The following is a 17,758-nucleotide window of genomic DNA, read 5'->3' on the forward strand; positions in this document are numbered from 1 at the left end:
AGATGAGAGATTTGATTCCGACAGTCTGAAATGCTTACAGCTCTGTGTCTTAAAGGCTTTTCTGTTGTTTCTGTGATCCAGTGAAGTCACACAGAATCAATGGCAATTCCACCTGCCACCGCTGACCCATGTCTTTGTATTTCACAGCGGCCTGAGAAGAGATTGCAAAATTGTACTTTAGAGGCAGAAGTGAAGATGTTGGCATTGAAGTTAGAACCAGCTTTCACCAATAAAACTGCCCCTAGTAAAGAAAAAGAAATTGACTATAAAAAATACACTGAGGCTGAAAAGAAATGAGATGCTCATACATTATTATATGTTTAACTACAGATGTAAGAGCCCCCTGAATGTTTATTCAGCCATAAATGTGAAATGAATGGAACATTTTGAAGTACTAGTACATCGGGTGACGAGATGTTGTTCGGCAAACCACATAACTGTAAATATTAAGAGATTTGTAGTGATATCACCATCTTTTATTACTGAAATATACTGTACCCCCATCCTCAGAGTTCTCCCTACGCTGTAAAAGAGTGATTGCTCAACTCTCTCTCTCTCTCTCTCTCTCTCTCTCTCTCCAGTTGCCAGTATACAGAGGCTGCCTGCTGTGTCTGACAAGACTGATATTAACTTCCCCATGAAGGGTCGGAAAGGGATGGTAGACTGGGCCAGAAACCCAGAGGACAAAGTCGTCATTCCCAAAGGAATCTTTGTACCCCAGACAGCAGGTACAACATTTTACTATGTCACATTGTATATGTAAAGGATGCATCTTGTGGCCAGCACATTGAGACTACATCAACATGATTTAATGAACCCATGTTAACTTTGGGGTTTGACCTAACAAATAATGCATTTTAGCACATGCTCCGTATGATAAAGTGATGCTGGTGATGCATAAAGGACCATAGTTTTGTATTGTTGCTGTCCTTACAAAACCTTGCATGTCCAGGAATTTTTCAGGATTTTTTTTATGATTAAATACTGTTTGTTGTCAAGCAAGTTGACAAGCACTTTAACATTTTTTATTTTTGTTAAACCCACACTTTTGCAAAACCAACTAAAAAAGTTAAACAGCCTCATTAATTTTTAAAGTTAAATTTAACTAGATTTTTAAGTCAGTTCAATGTAATTAAGTTCAATTGACTCATAAAGCTAATTGTATTTTACTTAAAAATGTAAGCCAGCCGAAATTGGTGATTTTTTTTACAGTGCAGTGACAAACATAAAGAGTTATGATAATGATTTAGGGCAAAGAATAAAAATGTGGAAATATGAGGTTTCAGACTGATCAGACTGTTTCAGTTTTGGTCTGAACTGTTTCTAATAATCTTTAAAAAAAATCATCTCAAGGTGTATGCTAAAATGTTTGAGATTTTGTAGACAAAAATATAACTGTCAACATATGAGTTTCTTTCAGTAATAAACAAAATATTTATTAAAAAAATATTTTTTTCTTGGACTAAATAATAAATAAAAAGCCGCCGACAAGAGACCAAAATAAATTGGAACTTCTTCAGTACTGTTTAAAACGCTTTCCAGGGTGAGAGCTCAAGAAGCTGAACGATAAAATGCCAAGACATTGATTTTGCTAAATCTAGTCAAAGTATGGCAACTTTGAAAATGCTAAAATACTGAATAATTTAGATGCTTTTATTTGCATAAAGTTTTTATTTACAATTTCAATTGTGCTACAGTTTTGGTGAGTTTATTTGTTTGTAAAAGGAAAAGAAAAAAAATCAAAACATGTTTTTTTTTATTTAAAAGGATAGCTTTCTATAAAAGAATGACATTTTCCGTTATATTGGATCATGAGTGGGAAGTTTGATAATTGCTACAGTATGATTGCTGTTTAATGGGGTAACTTGAGGAAAACATGATAATATGTCGAATTCTTGCCGGATGCTTGTTTTAGAGGAGAATGCGCTTTGTAGGCGGCATCAATTCAGATGACACCGTGCTCATGGAATCCTCTGGAACAAGCACAAGCGAGCTAAGCGCCGGAGCACCAGACTATTTACCTAATTAGAGTGATCAGTCTTATCTGAAGTGTATCAGAGGGAAGTAATGGAGGATTGATTTAATACATAACTCACTCCAGCTCACCCTGGGCTACACTAGAGGGGATACGCAGAGAATCAGGATTAACCCTCCTGACGGTGAAGAATATCTATTCATTTTAATTATCAATGCATTCGCTAGTATAGCCTAATCTAGCACGATATCCATTAATTGGCTGGAAATTTATGATGGATTACCTCTCAGGATTATTTAGGATTGATATTCCGAGAAAGCATTCTTATTCTTGCCGGTTTTTGTCTTGTCTGTCTGTTTGAAGACACAAAACAAATCTACACTCCAAATCATCATATAATCCTCCACACTGCCTAGTAAACCGAAGCGTATGTCTTGTTGTGGAGACACTATTTGCAGATGTGATTGCATAATATGCTGATAATCTAACCAGTCTGTTCTCCGGCAGATATGGAAGGATCTCCTGTCTTCATTCTTGGGACGGTCCTCTACAAAACTCTTGGCCTTATGCTGCCTGCTCCACGGTAAGAGGGAGTCCTGATGACTACGGGGTTAACATGCTGTTCTCAGTCAGTTGTCATGTCTTCTTCAAAGTCTATGAGGTGGTTACAACTCTGGTTAGATGAAAGGTGTCTTCTGACCTCTATCGAAAATATGTTGTTTTACATACTTATATTTAAAGAGGTAAAGGTCAATGTCTGGCAAAACCTTGCCAATGGTTCAAATTATACATCATTATTATACCGTAAGCCAGAGTTATTACAGTTTTGTTTTTAGTTTTATTTATCTTTTATTTCATATTTTTAGTTTTTATCTTAATTTTAGAAAACAAATAACAATACACAAATAACAATAAACAGACATTTTCGAAGTTTAAATTTTTGTAAGATAAAACAAGCTTACTACTGTCAATTGGAGTAACGTAAGGAGATAGTTTTCTTATGTACTTATACTCAATTGATACTTATTGATTTTGTTTCGGTTTGTTTCTATTTTTAAGTTACAAATTGCAGCTTTAAAAGCATAGTTATGTAAAAACAGGTAGCTTTTCAACAATAAAAGTAATTTTGTTCAATAATTAAATTAATAATTAAATATTTAAACTTAAATAACAAAATAGTTAGAATTAAAAAATATTTTACTAGTGTCTTTCCCATCAATAATTTTTTTTCCAGAAAAGTAGATTCTATTATTTTCTATTAACCTTCACAATTTTTAGAAATTGATTGGTGTACTGTGCTCTCCTCATTATCCTATTAATAAAAACATTTTGTCATTCGATGAATTAAACACACCAAACTTAAAGAATACAGAAATATTTTTTTTTATGTCAGCTATTCTTTAATTCCCAAACAGAAAGCAGCCTGTGGTGTTTTCTCTCCCAGTTGATATGTCAGAATGAAAATTCGTGGTTATCCTTGGAGTCCGTCTTGAAGCTCAGGATCAAAACCTCTACTTGCATTTGACGACTTCCAGCAAACCTCTGGAGAGCCAGAGGACAGAACAGACCTTTCGTGATGTGCCTCTGAGCTGTCAATCAGATCTCAGCAAACATAAGTTTGTTTCCTCCGTGGAATTTTCACTGACAAGAGAGAGAGAGGTTCATGGTAGAGATAGCAGGGGCGGGTCTGTGTTCTTGAGCTGTGCTGGATTCAATGAAGCCATCAGGGAGATGGAGATCTGTACAAACAGTGGAGGATAACAGAGAAGAGCTGTAATAAAGAAAGAAAAACAAACAAAAAATGAATTACACCTGCGGGATTTGTAAAGACAGGGTGTTACATTTAATAAGAAGACAAAATACTTAGATATCACTTTTAAAATCATCAGCACATTAATACTAGTTCAAAGAGTAGAGTCATGTTTTCTGAAGTTTTCCAGCGTTCGAGTAACAAGTGTTTGTAAACAATCATTTTTTTGTGCAATTTCGCTGTTGGCTTAGAAATAAAATCAGCTTTAAAATTCTGTCACCATTTACCCTCATGCCTTTCCAAACTTGTGTCTTTTTTTCTTTTGTTGACCACACAATGGGAACATTATGGTAGAATGAGCAAGTTGCTCTTTTGTTTACAATAAAAGTGAATTAAAAATACTCATTGGAAGACAAAAGAAGATATTTTGAGAAATGTCTCAGTGGTTTTCGGTCCATACAATGGAAGTCAATGGGGGCCAGTGTTCTTTAGTGTTATCTTTTTTTTCTGACACAGGTTTGGAATGACATGAGGAGTTTAAATTATGAAAAAAAATCATTTTTGGCCTTTAATAAATAATAGCATTCATTTTAATAAAAATAATTGAAAACATATGCTTTATTTGCGCGCACTGTCCCTTTAAGACTTGAGTAATTTCATTCCTTTCTGGCTATGCAGACATCCATGATACCGTAAAGCAAAATTTCTGCTTGATTAAATCGGCTGGTTGATCATGTACACACAATGTCTTTGAGAACATTGTTCCATTCATTCTTATAGGAATCATTTTTTCCACATGTTTATCTACGTACATATCTAAAAAAAATTAGTTTTCTGTATTTCATAAATACATTACAAGTCCAATGTTATCTTTAGGCCAGTACATGTGGGTTCTTGACGTACAGTAATAATTAAAAATAGTGTCAAAAGCACTCTTTTAGTGTTGCATCACTCTTCACTGCAGACTCTTGAGTAGCTACATGTTGTGCATCTGGTTTCTGTGTCTTTGCCTCCTTTCAAATGGACCATGAAATCATTCCCTAAACTGGTCGTGTTGACAAATGCTACACGAGTAGAATTTGTCTCGGTAGTTCACTGGAGGAGGGCAAGATGAAAAGAGACTTTTCGAATCCTTCGTTTATTTGAAACTTAGTATCAAACATAATTTTCACCCCCCCACTGCAAGAGATAAGAGCAAATGAATATACTTAAAAGATATACATAGTCAAATAATGTTTGCTTTGGTAATGAAAGTGAAAAATAATGCATTAAATAAAGTGTTTAACTTCTTGAATGTTTCACAGGCAAATGACTGATTCTTATCTGTGATTGTTTTGCCCAGAGCGACCATTAAAGTTCATCAAACAGACTGAAGAAAACACATTTTGATTGGCTGTGTTTAATATGCTGTGAATTCGCCCATCTGTACAGTTAGAACAAATATGGTTGTTTGCTGGTTATTTCATCATCCCTTATATGACATTTGTATTTCATATTTACATTTATTCATTTCCAGACACTTTTATCCAAAGCGACACAGAGAGTTCAGGGAGCAATAAGCGAGATCATATGATTGATGTTTAAACCCAAAGACATACAGTACCCTATGTCTGAAATTGTGTACTTTGATAGTATGTATTGAATTGAATGAAGTATGTAAGCCGTCACTTTTGGTGTTAAAACAATATGTTCTATATAGCCTTGTGCCCATGTCCATCTGACCCAGATATAAAAAGAAATATTTCCCGCCTGTTTTTTGGATAATCGGGTTTCAAACATACTTATCATTTTGCATATATTTTAGAATAACTTATAGTAAGAAAATATACAATTTCCAACATATGCATTATTTTTGTTTATGTTGTTGGTTTGCTTTTGCTTTGTTTTGTTTTCCCATTTATACAGCAGTCATACATATCACCATTGCTGATCTAAATAAGTAAATATCTTGTTCACAGTGAATTACCGCAAATGTCGAGCCCACAGTGATGAAGTCCTACACTGAGCTCACCCTGCGACAATGCATTCTTCTGTGCTAAGTGAACCGACGTCTCTATGCAAATGCGCAGAATGAAGAGTTGTTGAAATGGAAGTGTTGAAATGAATGAAATTAGCATTCCTAATGCAAGCATAAACTGATTGTTGTGTTTGATTTTGTCTGAATCTCTGCAGGAATAACACCGCTGTGAACTCAAAAGTGATCACTGTGACCGTCCGACCAGAACCCAGAGTTACGGAGACCCAGCTGGAGATTGAGTTGGCTCATCTAGCTAATGTAAGCACCAGTCTGATCTCCACACGCTTCTTAAATGACGCCAACACAGAGGACATATACATTAAATAGTTAAACATATTCTAACTGTAGTTTTTTGTCTTTATTCACTTTTTCTTTTTTCTGTTGGCTTTAAGATGCAGTCAGGAAACACATTGCATTAAGTGCATTATGGTGCATTATTAACATTGATCATATTAATATTGATAATGTTAATAATAGCTTAATTTTAGCAAATAGTTTTTCTTAATTTTAGATTTATAACTTTAAATTTCTTTCTTGGCTGTACCTGATGACGATAATAATAATAATAATAATACATTATTGGTATTATTATTTTAACAATTATTCTATTATTTGAATTATATTATATTATATTAATAATTTTAATAATATAGTTAATAATATAAAGAATTATTAAAAAACACCAGTTAAAAAAAGTTAAAAAGTTAATCAAAGTTGTCCTAGACAAGGACTGGTATTGTTCTTGTCAAAGGACAACTTTGATGAACCTTTTTGATCCACTTCAAATGTTGACTACTGTATATAATATTATATTATATGTATATATAGTATGTATTATATTTTTAATAATAATAATAATAATCTTAATTCATTTAAATTCACCTCTGACTTTGATTTCCCTCATGTCACTCCAAACCTGACAATAATAATAATTGTTATAAATGATTTATATTATTATTTTCATAATTATTATATTGTATGTATGTACTGTATGTATTATGTTTTATTACATTAATTCTTATCTTTGATTAATACTATTATAATTAATTAATAAGTAATAATAATGAACATTATTATTTATTATATTAGGATTGTTTTTATATAAATAGTACAATTGTTCAATGCAAGTACCTTAATTTAAGTTCACCTAAAAATATTTATAAATCTGTCTTTGATTTCCCTCATGTCACTCCAAACCTAGGGTGCGTTTCCCGAACAACGACATAACTCACTGGTTAACCACCATAGTACGATACATAGTTTGAGAAACTAACTAGCTACTCACGGCTGTTTCCCAAAAACATAGTAACTTTGTCGCAAATCTGTCCTTTGAACAACGTTGGTTCCACAACACAGTTGATGACGTCACATAGGTGGTAGAAAGGTGGACACTGCATCTGAAACCTATTTTTGTGGTCGTATTTTTGCTCTCTATTGTTTTATTTCACGATATTGAACTAATTCATAAGTTTACTCCTACGTAACTCCGCCCAGGGATTCCTCATTGTCCAGGCGCATGCGCACTTTAAAAAAAACAACGCTTCTATTTACTTGACAAACTAAAATGTAAAATTTTATTTGAATATTTAGATTGATGGATATAGAATGCACTCTCATGTTGCTTGCTTACCTTGCTCAAAAGCACGGTCTATGTAAGTCTACATGTCATAATAATAAGGAACTATGCTTCTAACCACAGCTCTAGACCTGCAGTTCCAACCACGCAACTTTGCGATGCTGCTTGCGATTGATCGTTGGAACAAGCGTTTCGGGAAACACTTGAATCGCTAAACTATGCAGAAAATAATAGAATTTGCGACCATAGTTGGCTAACGATGCTTTTGGGAAACGCACCCCTGTATGACTTTCTTCTAGGTCCGTATTCACTCGTTATTATTCATCATTATATATTGTAAAAGCCTGTTCGAAACACTCTTTAAAGTTTCACTTCAGGTGTGAGTCATATGCTGTAGGGTTTGGAACACCATGAGGGGTAAGAAAATGGAGGTTTCAATTTGGGTGAACTATTCCTTTAATATACTCCCAGAATGCAGTACCATGAAACACATGGCCTTTTAAACAGAAGCTAGAAACAGAAACAGGGTTCATTTGAGCTGAAATTGGACTGAAATCTGGTTCCTCCATGGCTTTGTGAGTCACGACAGTCGAGCAACAGGGAGCTTCACAATGCCACTGTCATATGTTTCTGCCTCATTACTCAACAAATAACCAGCAGCAATTAGTCCAATAATTAATTTGTCATCACCTCTAGTTGTTTCAATGTGTCAGGAGAGCAGATACAGATATGGCCAGATCATTACAACGGGGGCTTTTTGATACATATAAGATCTATTTTTCATTCCTCTGGGTCTTTAAAATGACAAGACGCTGGCATCGTAATGGTGTTTATCATGTGCCGTATGTACCGCAATATGTTTTTTCATTATGCCACTTATCCAATCACAGTTCAATCATAGCGTGTTTTTCTTCCAGGGAACAATGAACCCGTTCTGTGCACTGTGGGACAGCTCTGTTATGTAAGTGAAAGTCAGTTTTTATGTGTGTGTGCGTGTGTGTGTGCGTGCGTGCGCGTGCGTGCGTGTGCGTGTGCTTAAAAGCCATTGTGTTCTGATTTGTTTCAATGAGCCTTTAATACAGTAACTTCATGGCAAATAATAAATGGTGGTGCTTGTTGAAATATCCAGCTATTGTATCCATGGAAACATGCTTCTGTCGTCGAGGTGCAACAGCGGTTGACTTTAGCAGTAATAGAATTTTGATTGTGTTTTTCTCACATAATGCATATGATAAAGAAGGGTTTTTAACACGTGTGCCGTCACATCCATTTCAGGTCCACTTTTTGAGTACAATATCAATATATGAAGTAAAACATGATATTGTGGAAGCACTTGATGTTGATGTTCACAGTCAATTGTATAGCTAAGAAGGAATACATTATGATAATATAAACCACTGTTTCTAAGCCCTTGAAACGGTTCTTGAAGAAATAGATGCAATATATATTGAGGCAAAGAGTTTAAACATGACATATAGGATGCAATAAGTATTATAAAACATTAAATATTCGTCTTGCCAAATTTATTTTTATTTTACTTGGCCATTGAACATATTCTTGTTGTTGAATGTGCTGTATATTACAGCAATAAACAATAAGCTACAAGATCTACAAGAGGTGTTCTAAAATCCCAGAGTGGTTCTTAAACCCTCTTTACTGTGTTAAAAACAGGCATTTGGCTTATTGCTTCTGTAAAATGATGGCAATAGCAATATGATCCAATTATTTCGTGAATTATTAACAAAATAACTTACCAAGTAACTGTAAGATGTTTGCCAAGCAAAGCAATAGCAGCTTGGCACATAGTGTATTATGGCATATACTGTATTATTACATACAGAAATATAGAATTCGCAGCCACCGGCTCATCGTCTTAACAATAGCTGTGAGCCATTTTGGTAATGTAATGTTCTCGTTGTCACTTCTGTTTGGGGCTATAGCTTGGAGATGCTTTTTCATAAACGTTTTGTCTCATCTTTGCTTAAACTCCATTTTGTTTTGGCAGCTATTTCGCCTCCGTTCCCTAGCGTGCAATTAATAAAGCACGCATTTTTCTCAGGCAGGCTATCTACTGACAGATTCTGTGAAAGTTATCGTTCTTTGGAAATGAAAGGCAGGTTTGGCCACACGCCGAGATGTCTTAAGTGATAGCAAACGTTATTACTGTACATACTGTTCCATGAAAGCTGGGTGTGATAAGTTTAAACATCTTTAAACATAAATATAATGAAATATAATTTTATCAATACAACAGGTTAAATGCACTTACTTTGTTTACGTGAGGGTTATTTCTTTTTCCAGTTGTGCGTGAACATTTTTTATTTTATTAATTTGCTTTTGTTGATATGTGTTACACATTTGTTCACTTCATTGTTTATCACAGTCCTTACACAACCCGGTGACTCATGTCATCCTAACATGATCGAAGAATGCATAATTAATGCGATCATTTTGGTTTCAAAAGACAAATTTGATTAGTGACTGCTTATTTTCAGGTTCGATTTTGATTTCCAGATTTACAATGTGGCCTCCGGGCTTTGGACCCCATTTGTAAGAAATTAAACATGAAACATTTTCCTAAAAGGATAAGAGTTTATGATCCGAGTGCTACACATGCTTATCATGCGGATTTGGGTTATTCTGTTATGATCCTCGTAGATTCAGTCGTTTAATTATTTACTTGTTAATCCCGTCTGGCCCATGCTGTGAATTGAAAACGGTTTCTATTTAATCTTAATAATCTTCAAATATGAAAATTACACGGTGGTTTGGAGGCGACACGACCGAGTATGAGCCAGACCTCTGTGCGGCGGCCGATAAGAACACAGAGAAAACCTATTTACCAAATTGAATTTCCATTGAATCATGGCCATGCACGTTTGCCCCCTGAAGTGTAATTTAAACCAGCAGAATTTTAGCCTTGTGGTGTTATCATAACCGGCTTAAAGAGGGTGGGTCAGTCTGAGACACAAATTTCATATTTGCTTTTTTGAGTTTTAAAATGCAGATTGCACATGCATCATGATTGTAAATTTGCTGTCGAGTTTAGTCTCTAATCTGTTTGCATGATGATTTATGTGGACGCATGTTCATTAATAAATGTGTTGGTTAACGTGTTTACTCTTTGCGCAAAATCAAAATTGGCCTGTGCAAACAAACAATTAGGGAACACAAATGCACAACTCTATCAGCTCCGAGTGGCATGATTGTGCATATTTTGAGGCGGTGTAATTTTAATTAGCCCCGAGAGATTTTCACCAACATCGAGGGGAAACAGCTGCTGATTTCAATGACATTCATATACTTTGTGCGTTTCTCTCCAGACGTCATGTTTACATTGGCCTACAAGAGCTCGGTGTCAATCAGAAGTGTTGCGTTTTAACCTCTGACTTCAGTTAGAAAAAAGACAAAGATTTCTGTGTAATAAAAGACCAGCACATACAGTAGTTGTCTCTGGAGAACTCTTTTCTTTCATGTGAAATGTATGGGGTTGATTGCCATTAACATGCATTTGTGTCTGGTGTTTATTTTGTAAGTGCCTTTTGTAAGTACACGGAGACGCTCTTTAAGAAAGCAAGACAACAAGCAACATGAAAAATGCTGGATGATGAGTACCTGAAGTCACCTCACCATTATAGTCCTGTTTGTTTGTAGATTTTGCTGGAGTGTTTTTTTGTGTAATCAAAATGAAATGATTTGCTCCAGTCGCAGGAGAGCTGATGAAAGGTTTCTTCAAAGGTCTGGTTCATGTCCCAGTATTGTTAAAATGATAAGTTATCTTGATTTAAAGGCAGAATCGTTCTTTCTAAGGCCATAATGTCGGTTATGCTGATGCAGGCTTGAATAATAACTTTCTAGATCTTTGCATGTCTGAAAATGCACAAGAAGCCATAAATCTCCATTTTCCCATCATGCTATGTTTGTCTGAAGTGATAGAGATGATTGTAATAGCAAAAGTCGTATACAAGTTTGCTACTTTCCCCTTCTTTTTATTGTTTTTTCCATGCAGTAGTGTTCAAGAAGTAAATAGAAAAAATTGGCAGAATTGGTATACACAGATGTGACATCAACAATGTTGGATTAAAGATAGAGAACTTTAAACTATTGAATTCAAAGAGGATTTTAAATGCAAAGAGGGTATATAAACTACACTTTTATTCATATTCATATAGTTTCAATCTTAAATGTAGTATCAGTCATCTTGATAAAGCAGATATGGTAAAATTGATGAATACTTAAAATCCTTTTAACAATTTTTTTTTTATTATTAGCGAAGAAGATTTTATGTTGTTGGTAAGCAAATGTGTTTTCATCAGGTGTCCATTACCTGTTTTCCAGAACACATTAAACTTAAATGCATAAGTTGCATTTTGAAAATGTGTGCAAAGGGTTCTTGTTTAAGTTAAGACTAATGTGAAAACTGCACGCTCCAAAATAACTGTAAAGTGGACATAAACATGAAATGTGTTTAGTTTTAGCAGATTAAGACACACATATTATAATTAGGTGAATTAATGCTGGTTAACCTGCCATATTAACCGTTAAAAAAGACTATTTATTATAATTGCTTTAAGAAAATTGCTTTTAATTTTAATTATGACCCGTTTTTAAATGAATGTATAATGAACTATAGCAAGTTTTTGCATGTCAGTATGTGGTACTATGTTTCAATACTATGGACAGTGCCTCATCTTGGCTATTAAAAGTCTTGTCATTAGTTTCTTCGAGCACAATTGCCTAGAAATGGAGTCTATCTTGAGACCGGCGTAATTCATACACCCACAGACTCCTCCACAGACGGTGTCTCTCAAATTCCATCTAGACCGGAAAAGCCAAGTGACTAACAAGAGAACAGATGCAACTTAACTGAAAATAAATTTCTTTCTCATCCGGCTCAAAATACATACTAAACACGACCTGAGCAACATATCTTAGAGTAACATATCTTAATTCACTTTATTTCATTTACAAAATAGATCCACTTTTCATTTACAAACTAATGTCTTTGTAGTTTACGTAAACTTTTTAGTAGCATGAAACTGCTGTTCAGTTATGATAAGGTGATTTTGCTTCTGTAGTACAGCTGCTCATATGTTCAATAATTGAATGAATTGACCACATATTGAGTGCAGTTGAGTTTGCTGACACAGTAACCCACAGCAATCCATCCCACGACATCCTAATAAACACCTGAAGTCAGTCGCGATCGGCTTGCTGTCAATACGGTTAGACGGGACAGAGCCGTACTTCGTCTTATGAGTGAATCAATCCAGCCTGATTTATATTGTACACATATCTGAAGTTAAATATGATCCGTAAACCAAAAATGAATTGTTCTGTTTTGGAAGTTAAATTCATACAAAAATTGCTAATGTTATTTATGATTTTTACATAAATTGGTAGGATGTCACTTCCCATCCATTTCGTATTTGACATTTTTAATGCAGCTGTTGGATGGATGGCTTTTAAAACCTTGCCATCGCCATATCATTACCATCAAACAAAATATCAAAACTTCACACTATCACACACCTACAGGCCATAATCAGATTGATATTTCAAAATGTATAACAAATTGTCATTATATTAACCAGTTTTACCATAAAGGTATGGGATTTTACATTAGTGTATAATGCTGGGTAAAGATGTCACGACATTGTTCATATCGTTTCACATATACGCATGTTTGAATGTACATTACGCATTACGTACTGATGTGTGATTATATAATGTCTTTTACTGACTTGCTAATGAAGGTTATTATAAAGTGTTATCCATGCATATGAAAAAGAGGGAGTTTTAAAGCTTAATTAAAAGCTTGAAAAGAGAGCCCTGCTGCAGTTTAATTATGGTGATGTGCAGACACAATTCTCCATGGTCTTCCTCTGGGAAGGGTTACAAAAGGTTTCATGTCAGAGGGCCTTCAGAAAAGACTGCATTTGTTATGCATCATTTGGAGGCACTATACTACATCTGCTTATACTGGACATTATACTTACATTCAACTGGTTAATCGTTGCAAGTTTTTTGGTTAAGCATGTGTAAAAAGCTGATTTTGTGATGTTAATATTTTGAACGTGTCCAACTTGATATGAATAACACAATTAGCTAAGAACCTGAGTCGTGTTTATAAGGCATTATTTATTTACCCATTTGTTCCTAAAAAATTATTAAAAGAGTGCAAGTGAGCTGTTTTGTTCTTGTCAGATCTTTACATTTAACCATCACCCGAGAAGCGTAAGCATTAATAAACAGGTGAACTGTCTGTTCTATAATTCCGCTCGCCAGAGAAGGAGAAACTGGCTGCTACCATCCAGCTCGTTTTCACGGGGAGGTTACCGGTTCCGCTAGCGTTTTCCCTCACACGTATGCCTCGGGAATATCAACTGTGTAAAAGAAAGCACGAAATCCATTACGTATTGTGTAAAATTCAAGCACGACCGTCGTAACCGCGCTAACCACCGAGAAAGGGGGATTCTTTTCGAGGCATCTCCCCCCTCCGCCACGGCGGGAGGCAAGAGAGTATCAATCTGATGCCGTCCGCCGTTTCTAGGCTGATTTTTTCCCCTCAGGAAAGCGTCCAAAAGCCGCTAATTAGAAAACCGAGCGGAAATATACGGCGATAGAGAGCGAAACGAAATCCTTCGAGCAGAAAGAGAGGAAAAACCTCGTCAGGTTCGGTAAAGATGCTTTATTTTGCTGTGTGGTGTGTGCGTGTGAGTGTATCTGTGAGGAGTGAGTGTTTCAGCACCACAGCGCTGGACAGCTCCGCCGAGCCTCAGCGCTTCGCTCGCGCTATTGACGGTCGCGTTGAAACGCGTTTGCTTTGCTTTGCTAAGAAGTAAAGTGGATGAGATTTTGCTCGTTGTTAAGGATTAAGAGGGAAGGAATTAGGGGAGTACGTACAAGCTTGTTAAGGCGAGCTCCGGTCCGAATTAATCTTGTCTGTGTTGTGTAGGAACGATTCTTGGGGCAGCTGGAGCTCTAAAGGATGTAGAACTGTGCTCACCGATGCATCCCACACCAAATGCTTATGTGATCGGGTATCTACCTTCGCCATTTTGGCTCAACAACCCAGAGAAATAGTAAGTATTGAGAGTGTCTTCTCATTCGGAGCTAAAGAGCTGTGCTGTGCTGATGTTCAAATGGATGTAACGTATTGCCATGTCTGATAGAGATCTACCTACGCTCATTTGTCTGAGCTTCTGTGTGTTTGCGTGTAATGGCATCAAGCATTTATGAATATACTCAATATTTATTTAAAACTGTTGGAATATTATGCAGATGTTTTGGATTGTGTATTGTTCACATATGGATTTGTAATAATGGCTTCATTCTATTAAACCCCCCTCCCTCCCTTCACCCCCACAGAACGATATACATTAAGATTACAGTGTGATATAGATCTTAATCTTCGTTTGACCATTCCTGTTGCGTGGAGCAGCAGGGTGTAGTTCACATTTTAAGAAGCTATGATAGCATTAGCTGTGGCCTCTTCACCAGTAAGATTCATTAGATTTACAATCAGGTTTGGTCCACAAAAATAGGTGGCTATACGGCTCTGTTTTACCCTACAGAGTAAGAGGCAGCCATTTTTTTCTCTGCTCATGTGACCAAGCATCGACTTAATGATGGTGTTGTCTGCATCCTGGTGATGCATGGGGGCAAAGTTTGATAAGTATTTCAATGCACAGCTGATGTGTCACTATGACTTGTGACATTTGGGAGCTAGATTGGGGGTGGGGCGTTGGGGGGATGGCATTCTGGGAAAAAGGCATACATACAGTAAATACGCTGAGGCCTGTATGGCCAACAAACAGTAAATGCCTAAATGATGTTAGATAGTCAAATGCATCTAAACACTTTTTGAAGGTATAATTGTGGCCAAAAGACATATTTATTAGTCCAAAATGGCAGTCTGCGTACAGTGTCAGCCACAGGGTAATTGCATTAAAACAGATTGTTATCTATAATGGTTCATTAGCTGCGTTTTGTGACCTTAAGCACCTACCTGTTGATAATGAGCGCTGTGTATGGAGGCTAATACATTACATTCATGTGAAGGGGAAATTAAATGAATTAAAAAACTGAATTGCAGACCAAAACAGCGTGTGCTTTAATCCTCTAAATTTGGGCTGTACAAATGGCCCTGCCGCAGTAAGCATACCGTAATGTGCTTTATTACCAGACACTGAAATGGGCTTTTATTAGTGCTACAAGGGGCTGAAATTCGCTCGCTGAAGCTCTCGTGTGTCATTCACAGGCTATGGAGTACTCAGGGGTCCCATCAGTGACACTCATAGTAGGATGTGGTGTGTCCTGTCTGGCCTTGATCACATTGGCCGTGGTGTATGCTGTTTTGTGGAGGTAAGTGCATATACGGAGGATAGTATTAATATTGCTTTGCTATAGCAAAGATTTAGATTGCTCGTGTATATGAAAATGTATTTTATTTCCAGGTACATCAGGTCTGAGAGATCAATTATCCTGATCAATTTCTGCCTTTCAATCATCTGCTCCAACATTCTGATCCTGATTGGACAGACGCAGACACATAATGCGGTAAATATTTTCTGTTTGTTACTTACATACTACCAGATTAGATTTAATATGCAATCAAGTCGTGAAAATCTGAACGTCGATTCCATCTGATTTGTTATCAAAGTCCACTCTACATTCCCATATTTATTGCTTGGCTTGGTTTGTGTGTGGGTTGATCTTGTAGGCTTGATTTAAAAGTAGACAGCTTCTTCGCTTTGGTATGATGCCCATCACGATGATTCAGGTTTTATAATACAAATGAAACAGTGGCTTCACTGGTAAGGACTTCTATCTGTATATTATCTTACCAGAAGCAATCCCCACCCCTAACCGATGTGTATTCATTTCTCTACTGTTATAAGACACTGTGGCTTACTAAAAGTCAAGCCGTCTGCCCTAATTTTCTATAAAGTGACCTACTTACATATCCAGATGTTTAAGTCTTTTTTTATAGTATGCTTGGAACTCTTCTACTGTATATGCTAAATGTTGCATTCACATGCTGTCACATGCTGTAAACGGTTATACGTAATGTTAAAGCCCTTTAGTTCAGTTTAGTTTTTGCTCACATGCTCACAAGTAACTGACTCACGATCCCCAAATTTAGCCAAAGGAGTATTTTTTGTGTACATTTTGCATGAATCACTTTTTGTTACAGGCGTGAATGTAAGATATTTTACAATCGAAAACATTTCCACTGAGCTCAGTATTGTTTATCAGTCTACTATTTCTAGATAATGTTTTGAGTCAGTACTCAGTCAGCCGTAGCAGTTATTTTTAGCAAATGAGAACATCTTTCTGTGTCCAAAGCCAAGGAGAAATGATGATGATGACGTCTCTCTGTTTAGTGCCGCTAAATGTAATACCCAGAATCCAGCTGGCTGCGTTCTGAATTACAAACTATGATGCAACATGGGTGGGTTTGATTTGCACGGGCTGGCACGGGTCAGACATGAAAGATTGTGTCCAGGGAATCCACAAGTGGTTGTTGTTGTGGTTTTGTTGTTGAGGTGAGAAAGTATCTGTCCTTGTGATTGGATGATTGGAGACACTGCTCATATTAGGGAAAGCTGGAAATCCATTGTATGTGTTTGCTCACTTTTTGGCAAAAAAGAAATGCTCTGGATGTGCATCTAGACGTGTATCTCGTCCTGGGGAAAAAGACGACTGCTGCATGACAGAAAGTACAAATTCTGGCAGTGTGCTACGTATCTTACGGAATAAACTTGAAGCAAAAGTCCCTTAGTGTTCACAGCCCAAATGGTCCAGTTATATAACAGTCTCTCTGCAATATCCGGAGCCCACGTGAATCTGAACCTTTGGTTCCATTGTGAAACATTTAAAGTTAAGGATGCAGGTAGGGTGATAGCATTTTAAAGCTCTCCGGATGTCTGCATTTGGTTTTTAAAAGAACCAAACTGGACCAAAATGGAAACACTCTTTTCTAACTTTGAGCATCATTCATGACTATAAGAGGCATTAGACGTGTTAGTTAATTAGTTTAAAAGGAAAAACAATTGTCACATTTACTGTTTTTAATTCAAGATCAGAAATGATATAGAAGGAAAAAACGAGTAAGAACAAAAATAAATTATCCGCAGCTTACAAATAACACTCGTTTGGCCTCATTTGAGTAAACAAAATAAAAGAGGTTGATTTTTCAATGCTTACAAGCTTGTCAGGACTAGCACAGCTGGTGGTTTTTGGTTATCATCAGAAGAGGGTTTACACAGAGGAGAACGTTGTTCCTACGCTGCCCACACAGACAGGGCCTGCGAGTGAGTCAACACCGATGCGGGAAAAACACATCGCGCAGCCACTCAGCCAGACATTTCTGTGCAGTTTTTTCTCGCAAGCTTTTCGTAGTTCGGCTTCTAAGAAGCATTCTGGCCTAGATGG

At 36.3% G+C, this 17,758-nt stretch overlaps 1 protein-coding gene across 4 annotated transcripts in view; it reads left to right on the top strand.

The window, feature by feature from the left end:
- adgrb3 (adhesion G protein-coupled receptor B3) overlaps positions 1-17,758 on the top strand; it is a 144,207-nt gene that overhangs the window by 101,870 nt on the left and 24,579 nt on the right. For all 4 annotated transcript variants that reach the window (XM_057341392.1, XM_057341391.1, XM_057341393.1 and 1 more), the window contains 7 exons: positions 582-728; positions 2,483-2,558; positions 5,898-6,000; positions 8,236-8,279; positions 14,277-14,403; positions 15,582-15,685; positions 15,778-15,880. In XM_057341392.1, coding sequence (XP_057197375.1) covers positions 582-728; positions 2,483-2,558; positions 5,898-6,000; positions 8,236-8,279; positions 14,277-14,403; positions 15,582-15,685; positions 15,778-15,880 — 704 coding nt within the window. The remainder of the gene's footprint in view (positions 1-581; positions 729-2,482; positions 2,559-5,897; positions 6,001-8,235; positions 8,280-14,276; positions 14,404-15,581; positions 15,686-15,777; positions 15,881-17,758) is intronic.

The sequence above is a fragment of the Triplophysa rosa genome, linkage group LG9 (assembly GCF_024868665.1).
Source record: "Triplophysa rosa linkage group LG9, Trosa_1v2, whole genome shotgun sequence".
In the NCBI taxonomy this organism is placed as follows: Eukaryota; Metazoa; Chordata; class Actinopteri; order Cypriniformes; family Nemacheilidae; genus Triplophysa; species Triplophysa rosa.